The 16,185-nt window shown below is 42.5% G+C and overlaps 1 protein-coding gene across 3 annotated transcripts in view; it reads right to left on the reverse strand.

Moving 5' to 3' along the window:
- Positions 1 to 16,185, reverse strand: part of RNF150 (ring finger protein 150) — a 210,759-nt gene that overhangs the window by 36,629 nt on the left and 157,945 nt on the right. For 2 of the 3 annotated variants that reach the window (XM_045018331.1, XM_045018330.1), the window contains exon 6: positions 8,621 to 8,831. In XM_045018331.1, the coding sequence (XP_044874266.1) occupies positions 8,621 to 8,831 (211 nt within the window). Of the gene's footprint in view, positions 1 to 7,470; positions 7,606 to 8,620; positions 8,832 to 16,185 lie in introns of those variants that run through there. The other variant, XM_045018332.1, reaches the window with a different exon arrangement.

The following is a 16,185-nucleotide window of genomic DNA, read 5'->3' on the forward strand; positions in this document are numbered from 1 at the left end:
GAGACAGGCTGCAGCTGTTCAGGGACAGCCCTGGATGCGCTGAGGCTCCGGGAGAGGGGCGGAGACGGGGTCGGGTCAGGCTGGGGCAGGAGCTTCAGCCATTCTCTTGGGGGCCCCTGCGGAGCCCGGGGCAAATTGCCCCACTTGCCTCCCCCTCTGGGCGGCTCTGACCCCAAATATGGCGATCAGTTAAACCCTGAGCATGTGGGCAAGACTCACCAGCCAGCACCCAGGAAAGGAAATAGAGAACATTCAGTTCACCTACACTGGTCCTATATCTTGTCCTCATGAACATGTTTTGCCTTCGGTGATCCTGTTGTTGCTGTCTGCATTAGACCTCCCTTCCCCATTGTCTGTTAGATTTATTTGCATGTTACATCTCGCCTTGCCTGCAAATTTTTCAGGGAAGGATCCATCTAGTGCTATGTGTACGTGGAGGGCCTAGCACATTGGCGTCCTGACCCTGATGGGGCCTGTGCTCTTCAGTGATTATTTAATGCTTAAGGAGCTTGTCACTGGTCTCTTATTCTGTGTCCAGTTCCAAATGACTGTGCATAACAACAAGAGCTTCACAGAGCACTGCACTGCCATGGCACCTAAAATATCAATTTAAACCAACTCGCAGTCCCCCCTCGCCTCCTTTCTTGGTATTCCAGCCCTCTCTCCCACACGGATCCTTTGACTAGCTGAGGGGCTGCCATGAGATCCAGAACAGGTGGACAGATCTCACTGAGGTGGCTGAGCCCTTCTATGCAGGAAAAAAAGAGAGATCCATGCATCAAGGGTCTGCTCCAGGCCTGGAGCTGAAGGGCCTGACCCATGCCATTGCTATAAATTTTCCCTAATGTTGTCAGAGAAGGCAGATTTGAGACAAATATTTTGTCTCAATCTTTCCAATTTGTCTACTTTGTGCATTTGATAGCACTTTCTGTACTGTCAGTTTCACTGTCTGCCATATATGGACAACTTGTGCTTTGTGGGTTACACACACCAACATGAAAGAAAAAAAAATTAAAATAGGAAAGTGTCATTATGAAATCACAAACATTGGCAGAGGGTCAAGGGCAGGTGTAGCAACCAACTACTTTAACTCACTTTTTGGAAACTGATGATTTCACACTGTAAGAAAGTCATCAGCCTTTCAGACCAGCAGTGCTATGTTGGTACTGGGTCCAAGTATTAGGGCTTGTTGACGGCATACAATTAGTGCTCATCAACTTGAGTGTAAATTGTAGTCTGGATTAGCGTATCACGCACGAAGCGACTGCATGGACCCCGCTGCCACATACTAACAGTTCCTTCGCATGCGTTATCTTAATACTGTCTGAAACAAGACTACATCAATGACACAAAGGAACTTTTAGCATGTAGAAAGGGGTCCGCCACACCAGATACTGCGTGGCACATTGCTGTGGACCAGAATTTACACCTCACCTGTTGCGCACTAATGCACTGTGTAGACAAGCCCTTAAAATAACAAATCCAGGACCTCAGACCACTGTAATTTTCAGTACCTGCTAATTGTCTAGTTTTGCATCACTTTGGAGGTTTAACAGGGCATTAACACACATCGTATCTAAGGCACTTGGGACCCAATCCTCTCACTTTTTGAGAAAGTAGATCCCATGAGTATTCCATCTCCAGGATACACGTTTGGTGTTTCAATGCTTTCACTGTTAGCTTGTGCAGTTGTCACATGCTTTTCTCCCCTCACATTACTCCTCAGAACAAACTACTAACCACACAGAAGAATGGCCAAGTGATTACAAGACACCAGTAGATAAGATTCTTATAATATATTCTTTTTCAGCAGCCAGTTAAGGGTGTATCTTCCACACAGACATTTAAAAATACACAGCTCAAAATCATTACAGAGTTTTTATTTTAATAAAGTAACTACCCAACTAGTGTGAAAGTGTCCTGACAATCTACATCTTTGGAGCTTACCCCCAAAACAACAAAACCCAGGAAAAGAAATGTAATGCCATACCTATCTGAAAGACTTCACAATTGAACTGAGGGTGAAATTGGTCAGCTGAAACTTTTTTGGTTAAAAATGCTGATTTGGTGACACTAAAACATTTTGAGAATTTGCGTTGGTTTCACCAAATTGTTCTGTGTAAAACAAAAAAAAATCGGAAGAAGTTGGAATGTTTCATTTTGACATTTTCAAAATCGAATGCTTCAAGTTTGACTTGTAGCAATTTTTCTTCTGCTTTTTTGGAATTGCCAATAAACCGGAGAACACATTATTCACATAGCTCAGCTTCACAGCTTCAGGTCCACATAAAATCTGTGGACCTCCCAGGTTACCCAGCTGTCTTCAGTTCTGAGCACAGTGGTTACTCCAACTCAGGACTCTCTCTCTTTCTGGAGTTGCCTGGGGAGTTTCCAGAGTTGGGGCAAGGAGGAGTTGAATTTAGCAGGCCCTTTGCAGCATGCCAATCATTCTCTTAAACAGGTGGAGTCAGTACATATGTCCCTTTGGGGCTTGTAAAGCTTGAAGGCCAGAGGTATTTATAGGCTTGACCAAGAAATAAAATATGAACAGTGCATGAAGTCTGAAAATGCACACGCATTAACTGTTACCAAAAATAGCAAACACCATGTGAACTGGGAAATGTCCATATGATCACGGATGAAATAAAAGTTCATGAATGCTTTATTTTTCTCCAAATGCCAAATGTGTGTGTATATACATACACACACTCTAGCTGTTCTTTTCATAAGAGAACTACAGTATTTTTAACCCAGACACATAATGCTGATTATGCCTGACCTGGCACAAGCATGGGTGCGGGAAGGAGCCTTCTTTGGAAGGAGCTGACTTTGGGCACTCTATGTAAAGCCAGGGATAACTGCAATTTCTATGCTTGTGGAAATGCAAGTATTCCATGCTCAGAGGAACAAATTGCTCCAAAAGGGGTAAGGAGGGGAGGAGAGAGGGCCTTGAACACTGTCTGCACTAACTCAAGGAGCTGGCAGTCTCCAGAAAGGGAAGCATGCTGCACCATTCAAAGGGACATTGTCATGCGTACATTCCCCATGTGTTCACCAAGGCAAAATCCTCCTGCAGCTCCCTTGGGGGCAGTTCATCTCAGCATCACCCGTTATTTGAGGCTGTGGCTAAATGCCACAATCTAACCCCTGCTGTCCCATTTACATTTGCATGGAATTGCTCTTGCTCTATGGTGCTATGACATTTCCAGATATGATAGCACTTATTGCAGAATAGCCCACTAATAAAAAACAATGCAGTGTGACCATTACTACAGGTGAGGGAATGGGAAAAGCGATTTGACACTTTGCAGACCTTAAGATTAACAGGGTCACTGATTCTTGAAACAGAAAATCCATAGCTGAGCTGAATATAAAACTAAAGAAATTCTCTCTCTCTCTCTGTCTAATCTTAAAAATGCGATATCAGCTGATACATGCAGGGATTGAAAAAGGATACTCGAGGATTTAGCATACAAATCCTATTATTAACAACACCTAACAAACATTTCCTTGAAGACTGGGGCCCCACTGTGCTGGGTGTTGTAATGAGATTGGTTGAGCATATCTCCTGGTCCTTTACTTAGGGCTCTGAGCTACCATGCAAAAAATCTGATCTTGATTTTTAATAAGGGGTGGTAAAGGTAGATTCTACAATGAGTTCCATCTAGCTCTTCATGGCCAGGAAAGTTACTAAGGGCCTTGAGGAAGAAATTCTCTATTCAGAAGAGGAGGAAAATGTCCCCTGACCACATTCACAAAAATAAAGTAATAGCACCAGCAAAACTGCATGGATGAAATCTTGGCCCCAATGAAGTCAATGGGAGTTTTGCCATTAACGTCAATGGATACAGGATTTCATCCCATATATGCAGCAACTATGAAAATGTTCTTCCTCCAGGTCCACTTTCAGAGGGTCCCTGCCTCTGGATCCTGTCAGGAAATAAAGAAACCCCCAACCAGTAACAGAAAGAAAAACCAACAGCACTGTGGGATAAGCACAACAATCCACAGAAGCTACAACAGTGACAACAAGTGCAGGGTTTGGATGCAGTGTACTCTGTACACACTGCAAGGCTGCAGCTCGCACAGCTTCAATCATAAGAAGAAACCATGCAAATCTCCAGTGCAGACTCAGCCCAGGAGCACTCTTCTGTTTAACAGAACGGGGAGGGGGAGAGAATCGAATACCTCTGCAAATATTCCTAGCAGCAGCCAGAGCCATTATTTGTAAAATCACAGCCAAACCAAGCTCATGTTGGGGTTGGATAGGGGGAAGTGGGGGAAAGCTCTATGGTTCTAGGTCTTTGACCACACTGGAACTATTCAATACAATTAGTGAATACAATTCTGACATAATTCTTGTTGTTTAAAGCCATGTCTATAATACAGCTATAACCAGGTCAGTTAAACTGTGGTTGCCCTTTGACCCCTTATAACTTGGTTTAAATTGTAGTGTGTATTGGCTATAACTGTCCCCCCCGGCCCCCCAAACTGGGTTAACACTGTGTTCTGTTTGAGAACTCTCGGGCTTAATTTCAGAGGGACGGAACACTTGCAGCTCCCACTGAAGTCAACTGGAGTTGTGAGTTCTCACCACCTTTGAAACTCAGGCCCCTAACTCCCAAACGAACATGAAGGGGTTAATTTACTGCCAGCCCTTTGCAAACTGAACAACAGGGTCCAGTTGCTGAATACTATTGTGAATCAGACCATATGGACACATTCTTGAGATGATGTAAGCTTGAGCACCCAACCATGCCAAACAATGTTCAAGCATTAAATGTAATCTTGAAAAGAACAAAGTCTAATAATCATGTATAACTAATAAATAATATTGCCGCTCAACCATTATTAACTGAAAAACCAAGCACCAAATCAGAATACCACGGATGAGATTGTGTGCTAAGTGCAAGACATACACATTCAGCCCAGGGCACTGACGCTGGCTAAGGTGGCTTTAAGTTTCCAGTATGCCTTCCTGATTCTGGTTGTTCTGAGGGTTGATGCAACTGCTCGATGCACTTAAAAGCTGCTTAAGTTACCACAGCCAACAGCTGCATATAGGCTGCAGCACCATCCAGAATCTCCACAGTGCTACAAGCAATTATCCTATCAATGCAGGTGCTTATGAAGGGGAGATTTCCCCCTGCCCAGTTCAGGGCCTAGTCTGGTTCTTTTCAAAAGTCACAGCAGCACTTCCTTCCAGTGCCCTGCAACCAGCCCCAGGCTCTGGACCAGGAGAGAGAATCTCTCCCCTTAGCTTTGTTTTCTGTCTTTGCCATTTTCAGTAGGATTCTCTGATAGGGGTACATTACCTCTGCTGCTATTAGAATGATGGAAAGCAACATCAGTTATCCTATGCTAGTTTTCTTGTTAAATGAAGGATAAGGAACTGACTCCCTAATATGAGAACCACAGAGTCTAAATAGGGTGGATGAGTGGGTACTAGAGACCCAAAGCACACTTCCATGCTGCTTTAGTCAGTTGAAGAGTTCCTTTTTGTTCCCCCAGTGGTATAGATCCAGTGTAGCTGCCCTGACATCAGTTCCCTCCGAATCCTTGCAGGATACTTAATGAGAGCAAGATGGGAGGAAAAGGGGAGTGGCTGGCGCACTGCTACACTCTCTGGCTGGTGTAATGGCCCCTTAGCAGCTGTCATAGCTGAATGCAAAGTAGAGTAGCTGTGAAAATGCTCTATTGTGTTGGGGGCCAACAAATGTAACATATCCCTGTGCTGAGTCCTGTGCCTGATCTGCGTATCTAGCCCACTGTTTGTAGTACAACCAAGTATGGCAGTGAGGTAGACCAACAGAACAGAACTGAAGAAATTCTGCACTCCTCTCAAATGGGTATCTTATATCCCATATTATTATTTTATGATAAAATGAAGAACAGTGGGGGTAATTCAATTACATACAATGATATACATCTGGAGTAACTACTGGCTTGAGTGGTGTTACTCTGGTCTGAAACAAGCAGTATTCTGATGTCAGTTTTGCTGAACATCCTTAGTAAAAAATTTGTACCATCAAATAAAAATCTTAATTTCACAGTGAAATCAATCATGAAAAGCACAACATTTAACAGGGGCACTGTCAAGATACAAAGGAACAAAATTTTACTAATAAAAGTTTTACTAACTTAAAACTAACCACTCATCTAAAATATCTCTCATTGATTAAAACTGATCAGCCCAACAAAACAAGGCCTGAGCAAGTCTTATCACACCAGCTCTTGGGCTGGCACCATGCATGTGGGAGTCTGTATGCACATAACATTGTCAACTGCTCTCCTGCTGGTTCCATGATTTTGATCATGCAAAGAACCAAAACTAAAGTGAGTCCTTTTCTTTCAGAAAGACTAGGACTTCTTCTCCAGAAAGAAGGAAAGTTGTCATTTTAAATCCCTTACTGGATCACAAGAATGGAGCCAACAGAGACCTGAGGGCCAGGATGGTATGAAAGGCCACGGTGAGACCATTTTTCTCCTCCACCTTGAATATTGCACCACTTCCCCTAAATCCTCTGTTTCCTTGCTATGATGCCATGCTCAGGTGAAAATGACTAACCACTCACTCCATGGAGTAATAAAAGTCAGCACTTAGGAGATCGGAAAGTTAGTTTCATTGGCATTCCACTGCTGGGAAAAGCTGACACAACAGAGCAGTGTAGCTGACTCATGCAGGGTGGTAATAAGAGAAAGAACTAAAGGAAGTAAGACAACAAAAAGGAAGAGGAATCTCTGGGAAGGCCATTTAGGAACAGTCCTCTCCATGCTCATCTTGTCTTGTCTCTCTCCCTTCATGTTGTTACTTTCCTTTCTTTTTCACTTACAGGAAAGTGACAAAGTTCAACCACCATATCCCACTGGGGTAGCATATAGCAATGTTAAGTAAACATAGTTAAATATCCAGAATTTCTTAGGACCTAGGCAAGTTTCACACCGAAACCAATGTTTTGTCACATTATTCTATCCCACATCGAGTACACACACGAGTGTTACTTTTCTGTTCGTATGCCCAACAACGTGCATGTACATGCTTCAGTCATGTATATACAAAATTTCCAGTTGTCTGTTATTTTTGCCTACAACTGGCATTTGCAGACTGAGACAGCCCTCATTTTGGAGAGCTGACAATCATTTTCTTAAACTGTCAGAGGAAGATTTTGAACACAAAATGTTACTTTTAGTGACAGGGTAGGGATGACATTTTGGGATTGTCAGCATGAACGGTGTCCATTAAAGTAGTAAAAAAAGGACCAACACTCCTTTTGAAAAACTAAGAATAGTTTTCAAGAAATAAAAAGTAAAGCTTCCAGTGATGTAAAGACGACAATGAAAAATCACAAAAGGAATCAAAATATACTTTTTTTTCTTGATTTCAAGGAAGTGTCCTACAGCAGCTTTACCTTTTATTTTATAAAAATATACATCAAGGAACAACATATGTAGGCCATATTTATCGGATGGGGACTCTCTTCTGAGAAGCAGTGACTCTGAAAAAGATTTAGGAGTTTTGGTGGATAATCAGATGAACATGAAGTCCCAGTGTGATGTTATGGCCAAAAGAGCTTATGCATCCAAGGATCACATTAACAGGGAAACCTTGAGTAGGAGTAGAGAGGTTATTTTAGCTCTGTTCTTGGCACAAGTGTGACTGTTGCTGCATAATTCAAGAAGGATATTGAAAAATTGAAGAGGATTCAGAGAAGAGCCAGGAGAATGATTAAAGGATTAGGAAACATGGATTAGAAAATAGTGACAGACACATGGAGCACAATCTATTTAGCTAAACAAAGAGAAGGCTAGGGAATAACTTAATTGCAGTTGACATGCACCTACATGGGCAATAAATATTAAAAAATGGGCTCTCCAATCTAACAGAGAAAAGTATAATATATTTAAAAGGCTGGAAGCTGAAGCTAGACAAAGTCAGAATGGAAATAAGGCGTAGATTTTATAACAGTGAAGCAATTAACCACTGGAACAATTTACCAAGGGTTGTGGTGAATTCTTCCTCTCGACTGTTTTATACAGGAGGTTAGACTAGATGATCATAATGGTCTCTTTTGGCCTTGGAATCTGTTAATCTATTTTATGTTATTGAAGCAAGAGTGAAACTCTTCATATATAACAAATAGTACATCAAAGAAAGGCAGACCAGGGGATAAGGACTAGCTAAACTCAGTAGACAAGGGCATCCAACAAATGAATTTAACAAAGGAGCTGGGTTATAGGTGGAGATTATCAAGGAAGGCCTTGGTAAAAGGATTCACTGTCAAACAACATGTGAAGATGTCTATAACTTTAGTCTACTTTGTGTTAATAGAAAGGGCCTCTTTCTACTTAGTCTAGATTATTCTTCCATGCATTTCATTTTGCTATTCTATCTGATTCAATCCATTCATTTGCACACTGGGTTCAGAGTATCTGTGATACAGTAATACTCCATGATAATTCAAAGGTGCCATTTTAAGCCACGTTACTTATCCTCTAGATTTCAGTGAAATTTAAAGTAGTAAAAACAATATTCCAAGCGCCACACATCTATACATTTCTCTGTGATTCAGGTTTCTGCATACTATTTTCAGGGCAAACTCTGCCAGAAGGAGAAACTTACTACTTGTTGTGAAGTTACCCTCCCCAACCTGGGGAAGAGGAGCTGCATCCTGGATGACTTGTAGTACTCCCACAGTCCGGACAGGAGGATCCAGAGCTACAGAGCTTTCATTCACGGTTATATCACTAGCTCCTGTAATCTGATTAGTTGGTGGTCCTCCTATGGAAGCTTCAAAATCTGGAGGTATATCATCTATGCAATCTGCATTTGGCTAATGGAAACAAAAAGAAAAGTCTTTGAGCTTTTATTCTACAGAGAAAATATTAAGGACTATAGTTACAAGAAAGAAGCTGGGTAAAATTTTCAAAATCTCTTAAATGATTTAGGGGACTAAGTACCATTCACCTTCATTGACTGCTAAGTGGCTAAATAACTTAAAAATGGGACTCAGGCTTCTGAAAATTTTAGCCACCTTACTTTAGGAGCTAACTCTGCCTTCAAATATTTGTTTGGCTCCTAGTGTTCTAGTTGGAATTATGCATATATAAAATATATGAGCAGAAATGGACCTCTTAACTTTAAACATAAGCAAAAAAGCCTTAGTGTTTTTATTTTCATATTAACATAAGAACATAAGAACAGCCATACTGGGTCAGACCAAAGGTCCATCTAGCCCAGTATCCTGTCTTCCGACAATGGCCAATGCCAGGTGCCCCAGAGGGAATGAACAGAACAGGTAATCATAAAGTGATCCATCCCGTCGCCCATTTCCAGCTTCTGGCAAACAGAGGCTAGGAACACCATCCCTGTCCATCCTGGCTAATATCCATAGATGGAACTATCCTCCATGAATTTATCTAGTTCTTTTTTGAACCCTGTTATAATTTTGGCCTTCACAATATCCTCTGTCAAGGAGTTCACAGGCTGACTGTGCATTGTGTGAAAAAATACTTCCTTTTGTTTGTTTTAAATCTGTTGCCTATTAATTTCATTTGGTGACCCCTAGTTCTTGTGTTATGAGAATGAGTAAACAACACTTCCTTATTTACTTTCTCCACATGAGTCATGATTTTATAAACCTCTATCATTTCCCCCCTTAGTTGTCTCTTTTCCAAGCTGAAAAGTCCCGGTCTTATTAATCTCTCCTCATATGGCAACTGTTCCATAACCTTAATAATTTTTGTTGCCTTTTTCTGAACCTTTTCCAATTCCTATACATCTTTTTTGAGATGGGGTGACCACATCTGCACGCAGTATTCAAGGTGTGCACATACCATGGGTTTATACGGAGGTAATATGGTATATTCTGTTTTATTATCTATCCCTTTCTTAATGATTCCCAACATTCTGTTCACTTTTTTGACAGCCACTGCACATTGAGTGGATGTTTTCATTCTCTGAAAACAATGACTCCAAGATCGCTTTCTTGAGTGGTAACAGCAAATTTAGACCCCATCATTTTATACGTATAGTTGGGATTATGTTTTCCAATGTGCATCACTTTGCATTTATCAACATTGAATTTCATTTGTCATTTTATTGCCCAGTCACCCAGTTTTGAGAGATCCTTTTGTAGTTCTTCACAGTCTGCCTGGGACTTAACTATCCTGAGTAGTTTTGTATCATCTGCAAGTTTGCCACCTCGTTATTTACCCCTTTTTCCAGATCATTTATGAATATGTTGAATAGGACTGGGCCCTGTACAGATCCTTGGGGGACACCACTATTTACCTCTCTCCATTCTGAAAACTGACCATTTATTCCTACCCTTTGTTTCCTATCTTTTAATCAGTCTTAAAGAAAATAACTGCTCTAGATTTTCTTCCTGAATTTATACATAAGTGGTTCTAGTTAATTAATTTAGATTTTTTTCCTCTCACCCACTCCTTTAGGGCCCCATCCTGCAATCACTTCCTATTATGTCTTGTACTTATTACTGATGCCTCACTGATTTAAATGGGACAACAATAAATAGTGCAATATCGGGCCCTTAAATGGTAATATCCAATAAATACATAGTTTATTTGCTTTCTACATACCTCGATCCTCTTAATAGTATTTGTAGGAATACTATCTTGCAGTGTGCAGTGGAAATGTTTAGTATGAAAAAGTCTTGCCCAGAAAATTGATGTTTGCTTCCTCACAGAAAAACAAAAAGTTTGGGGGAGTGTGTCATGGAGTAAATGAGCACATATATTGATATGATCTGCCTGAGGTAGATTATGAACATAAACACAGGTACTAACTGCAGGGGATTTTGTACTTTTAAGCCTTAAAATATACATATTATAGAGCTGATATCAGAGACTTAAGTGAAGGCGGGGAACTGATAAGAACTGCATGTGTGCACATTTGTATGAGGGGTGGAAAAGGGGTGTATATAGCTATTGCTAAAAGAAGGAAAAATGTTTTCAATATTAAAAGACTTACATTTTGCCTATACTGTACTTCATTTCTTATAGCTGAAAATAACGAGAAAGAATAAAGAATTCATTGTAATGGGAATTTCAGGAGTCTTCCCTGTTTTGTGGTCCCAGAGAAACCAAATGAATTAAAAAACAAAAACAAAGGCAAAATGACTGTTTAGCTCAGAATTAAAACTCACGCCTATAAATGCACACACTCAGTAAATTCAGGGCTACTGGAAAAGTGATTCAGATGCATTTAAAGCAGATGGTTACAGAGCTTGTGTGTTTTGGTGCCAAGACCTCTGTTAATATCCTCTAGACAGCAACTCACTGGTCAAGCTGCGATGACCAAATTGCAGTAGAATTTACTGATCTTTCAAGTATTTCTGTATTGGTTTATTTCCTGACTGTCAGACTGACTGTCAGACTGATTATTTCTGGAGAGTTCCCCTCTGAACACTAATGGCAATTGTGGGAGTAAATTCCCTTTGCTGTACATGAGAATGCAGACTCCCCTAAGCCTTTCAGCAAAGGTGTCAGGTCTGCTCTCTCCATAGCAGGGAGAGGTTGAGCTTGCACAGCCACTTCAGAAATAACGCCTTAAGGTTAGGCCATAAACTAATAAAAATGAGGAAAATTCAAAGATTAGGGTATTGTGTGCAAGGTGTTCAACAGCACCTATAAGCATAAAGGGGCATATTCAGATAGAACTGCAGTTACACAAATATCCTGTTAGTCCTAAAAAAGTTAGCAGACACTATAGGGAAGATTTTCAAATGTATTTAGGTGCCTAATCTGCTTAGGCACTTTTGAAAATTCCACTAGCTGAGCATCTGCATCTATAGTCGCCTAAATACTTTTGAAAATCTGATTCAGAGGCCCTGATCTAGCAAAGCATTTAAACATTGTTAACTTCAAGTATCTGAGTAGTCCCACTGAAGAAAATGAGACAGCTCATGTTTTTAAAGCTAAACCTGTGCCCAAGTGCTTTACTCAATCAGTCCTGTTTCACCCTTTCCTGTGAATTTCCTGTCTTTTGTTGTTTCATGCCAGTATAATGGACTTAAAAAAAGTGCAGACTTTAACAAACTCAGAGAGCTGACAAGTAATGTCCCATGATAAAAAAATCTAAGGGAAAAAAGTTCATGAAAGCTGGCAGTTTCTCAAAATGACACTATTAAAAGCACAGCAACAAGCTACCCCGATGCAAAAGAAAGATAAGAGTAGCAATAAAAAGCCAGCATGGCTCAATCAGGAGCTCTTTCATGGCCTGAAAAAGAAAAAAAAAAGTAACCTACAAAAACTGGAAACATGGACAAATTGCTAAGGATGAATAGCAAAGAATGGCACGAGCACATAGGGCCAAAATCGGAAAGGCTGAGGCACAAAATGTGTTACTCCTAGTAAGGGATATAAAAGGGAATAAGAAGAACTTCTACAAATACATTAGGAGAAAGAAAAAGATGTTGTATAGGTCTACTACTTAGTGGGAAGGAGAGCTAATAACAGATGACATCAAGCAGGCTGTAGCGTTTATTGCCTATTTTCCTTCAGTCTTCACTAAAAAGATTAATTGTGACCAGATGCTTTACACAATTAATATTAATTAGGGGAAAAGAACACAAGCCAGAATAGGGAAAGAGCAGGCTAACGAATATTTAGATAAGTTAGATATATTCAAGCCAGCAGGCCCTGACGAAATTCACTCTTAAGGTACTTAAAAGAACTAGCTGCAGCAATCTCAGAACCATTAACAATTATCTTTGAGAACTCATGGAGGATGGGTGAGGTCCTAGAGGACTGGAGAAGGGCAAATAGTACCTATCTTTAAAAAAAGGAACAAAAAGGACCCAGGGAATTATAGACCAGTCAGCTGAACTTTGATACCTGCAAAGATACTGGAATAAGTTATTAAATAATCAATTTGTATTGCCTAATTAGTGGATAATAGAGTGATAGATAATAACCAACATAGATTTGTCAAGAACAAGGGAGAAAACAGTAGATGTGATACATCATGATTTTAGTAAGGCTTTTCATAAAGTCCCATGTGACAGTCTCATAAGCAAATCAGGGAAACGTGGTCTAGATGAAATTTTTATAAGGTGGGTGCATAATTGGCTGAAAGATCGTACTCAGAAGAGTAGTTATCAATAGTTTGCTGTCAAACTGGGAAGATGTATCTAGTGTGGTCCCACAGGGTCTGTCCTGGATCCAGAATTATTCAGCATTTTCCATTAATGATTTTTATAATGGAGTGGAGACTAGGCTTATAAAATCTGTAGATGATGCTAAGGTGGGAGGGTTTGCAAGTTTTTTGGAGGGTAGGATTATAATTCAAAATGACTGACAAATTGGAGAACTGGTCTGATATCAACAAGATGAAATTCAATAAAGACAAATGTAAAGTTCTTCACTTAGAAGGAAAAGTCAGATGTACAAATACAAAATGGGGAATAACTGGCGAGGCTGTAGTGCTGAGGAGGATCTGGAGGTTGTAGTGGATCACAAATTGAACATGAGCCAACAATGTGAAACAGTTGCAAAATAAATAAATAAGAGCGCTAATATTATGGGGCATATTAACAGGTTTCATATATAAAACACAGGAGGTAATTGTCCAACTTGGCATTAGTGAGGCCTCAGCTGGAGTACTGTGTCCAGTTTTGGGCACCACGTTTTAGGAAAGATGTGGACAAACTGGAGACAGTCCAGAGGAGACTTCAGTAATGAACACCTAACCTATGAGGAAAGGTTAAAAAATGGGGCATTTTAGTCTTGAGAAAAGAAGACTTTGAAGACTGTCAGGACCCCTCTAATATGTTAAAGGCTGTTATAACGAAGATGGTGATCAATTGCTCTCCATGTCCACTGAAGAAAGAACAAGAAGGAATTGGCTTAATCTGCAGCAAGAAAGATTTAGGTTAGATATTAGGAAAAGCTTCCTAACTATAAGGATAATTAAGTATTGGAATAGGCTTCTAAGGGAGATTGTGAAATTTGTGTTAGTGGAGGTTTTTAAAAACAGGTTAGACAAACACCTGCCAAGCATGCTCTAGGCATAGTTGGCCCTGCCTCAGTGGAGGGGGCTGGACTAGATCACTTCTCGAGGCTCTTTCCAGCTCTACATTTTTATGATTCTATGTTACAAACTTAGTACCGTATTGTTCCGAGTATAGGCCGCTCCTGATTATAAGCCACACCCTTAAAGTTTGGTGCTATTTTAAAAAAATTAAATTTTTAACTTTTTTTAACTTAAAATATGTGGCGGGAGCCGGACGGCCAGAGCCAGGTAGCTGGCCGGCCAGAGTAGGGCAGCCGGGAAGGGATGCGGGGCCGGGGCCGGAGCCGGGCGGCGGGGGACGGGCGATGCGGCGCCGGGCGGTGGGGGACGCGTGGCCAGGGCCAGCGCCGGGCGGTGGGGGACGCGCGGCCAGGGCCGGCGCCGGGTGGCGCGAGGCCAGGCAGGGCCGCCCAGAGAATTCCGGGGGCCCGGGGTCTTCGGCGGGGGGGGCCCTTCCATTCTGGGACCTGCCGCCGAAGTGTCCCGAAGACCTGCCGCGGGGCATCCCCGCGGCCGAATTACCGCCGAAGCGGGACCCGCCACTGAAGTGCAGCCCGGTCTTCGGCGGTAATTCGGCGGCGGGAGGCCCCGCCGCGGGTCTTCAGGGCACTTCGGTGGCGGGTCCTGGAACGGAAGTGCCCCCTGCCGCCAAATTACCGCCGAAGACCGGGCTGAACTTCGGCAGCGGGTCCTGCTTGGGCGGTAACTCGCCAGTGGGGGGTCCTTCCGCCCCGGAGCGGAAGGACCCCCCCCCCCCCGCAGGCGAAGACCAGGAGCAGAAGAAGCTCCTGCGCCCGGCCCCGCAAGAGTTTTCCGGGCCCCCCGGAGCGAGTGAAGGACCCCGCTCCGGGGGCCCCGAAAAACTCTCGTGGGGGCCCCTGCTGGGCCCCGGAGGCAAATTGCCCCCTTTGTCCCCCCTCCCCCCCGCGGCCCTGAAGCCGGGGCCGGCGGAGGCGGGAACACGGGGCTGGAGCCGGGTGGTGGGGGAGGCGGGGACGCAGCCGGGGTGGAGCCGGGCGGCAGGGGAGGCGGGGACGTAGCCGGCGGAGGCAGGTACGTGGGCCTGGGGCCGGAGCGGGGCGGGGACGCGCCCGGGGCTGGAGCCGGGCGGCGCGAGGCCAGGGCCGGTGGAGGCGGGTACGCGGGGCCGGGGCCGGGCGGCGGGGGAGGCGGGGACACTGCTGGGGCAGCCCAGAGCCCTCTGATTCCCGGCCGCGGCTGGGATTTAAAGCGCTCTGGGCTCCCTGCCGTGGCGGGCAGCCCAGAGCGCTCTGATTCCCGGCCGCGGCTGGGATTTGAAGTATTTTTATTGTTTTTTTTTTCAAGTTCCTGATTATAGGCCGCACCCCTAATTTAAAGACTTAAATTAGGGGAAAAAAGTGCAGCCTATACTCAGGACAATACGGTATTATTTTAAAATGGCTCATAATAAAAGAGCATGTTCATTTAAACAATCCTCAGATGATTTTGTGTTCACCGACTAAAGTATAGAATGTAGTCAGACAACAAAAAGCCTAAACCAGTTTGGGGGCTTCAGAGTTGGGGAAGAGACTAAATAATAGTTGGCATGAAGACATAGTGCATCTGCAAGCATAAAACATTCTAAGCAACTTTGAGCAAAGAAAAGGCTTTATCCTGGAAAGACATGAGTCCCATTGAACTGGGAGTATTTATGTGTGTAAAGCTATGCATATGTTTACTTACAGGACGGGGGACAAAAATTGCTGGGCACGAACATCAACATTTTTTTCCATTAGATTTCTTTTCAAACAGTTGTTGGAAGCCTTTGAAAGTTCATTTTAAAATCAAATGTGGTTTTGAGGGTTATACAACAATCTTATAACCACTATAACTAAGCAAATATTTAAATGTTCCCCGCCCACAGTTATCCATTTGCTCTTCTTGTCCCTTTTGTTTGCAGTTTTTGCTAGAATGAGCTTTTATGACCAATTTTTAAACCCTTAAAAATGGAGATAATGGAAAGCCCGACAAAATATTAACTAAAGTGGCACAAAAGTCATGGTTCAATTTAATTGATCCCTTTTTACATGCAGGTTTAATATCATTTTACTTGGAAAAAACTAAACAGTAGACTTTCATCCTAATGATATCAAATATTGCTTTTTTAAAATTACTATGTATATCTTTTACTG

The sequence above is a fragment of the Mauremys mutica genome, chromosome 5 (assembly GCF_020497125.1).
Source record: "Mauremys mutica isolate MM-2020 ecotype Southern chromosome 5, ASM2049712v1, whole genome shotgun sequence".
NCBI classification, from domain to species: domain Eukaryota; kingdom Metazoa; phylum Chordata; order Testudines; family Geoemydidae; genus Mauremys; species Mauremys mutica.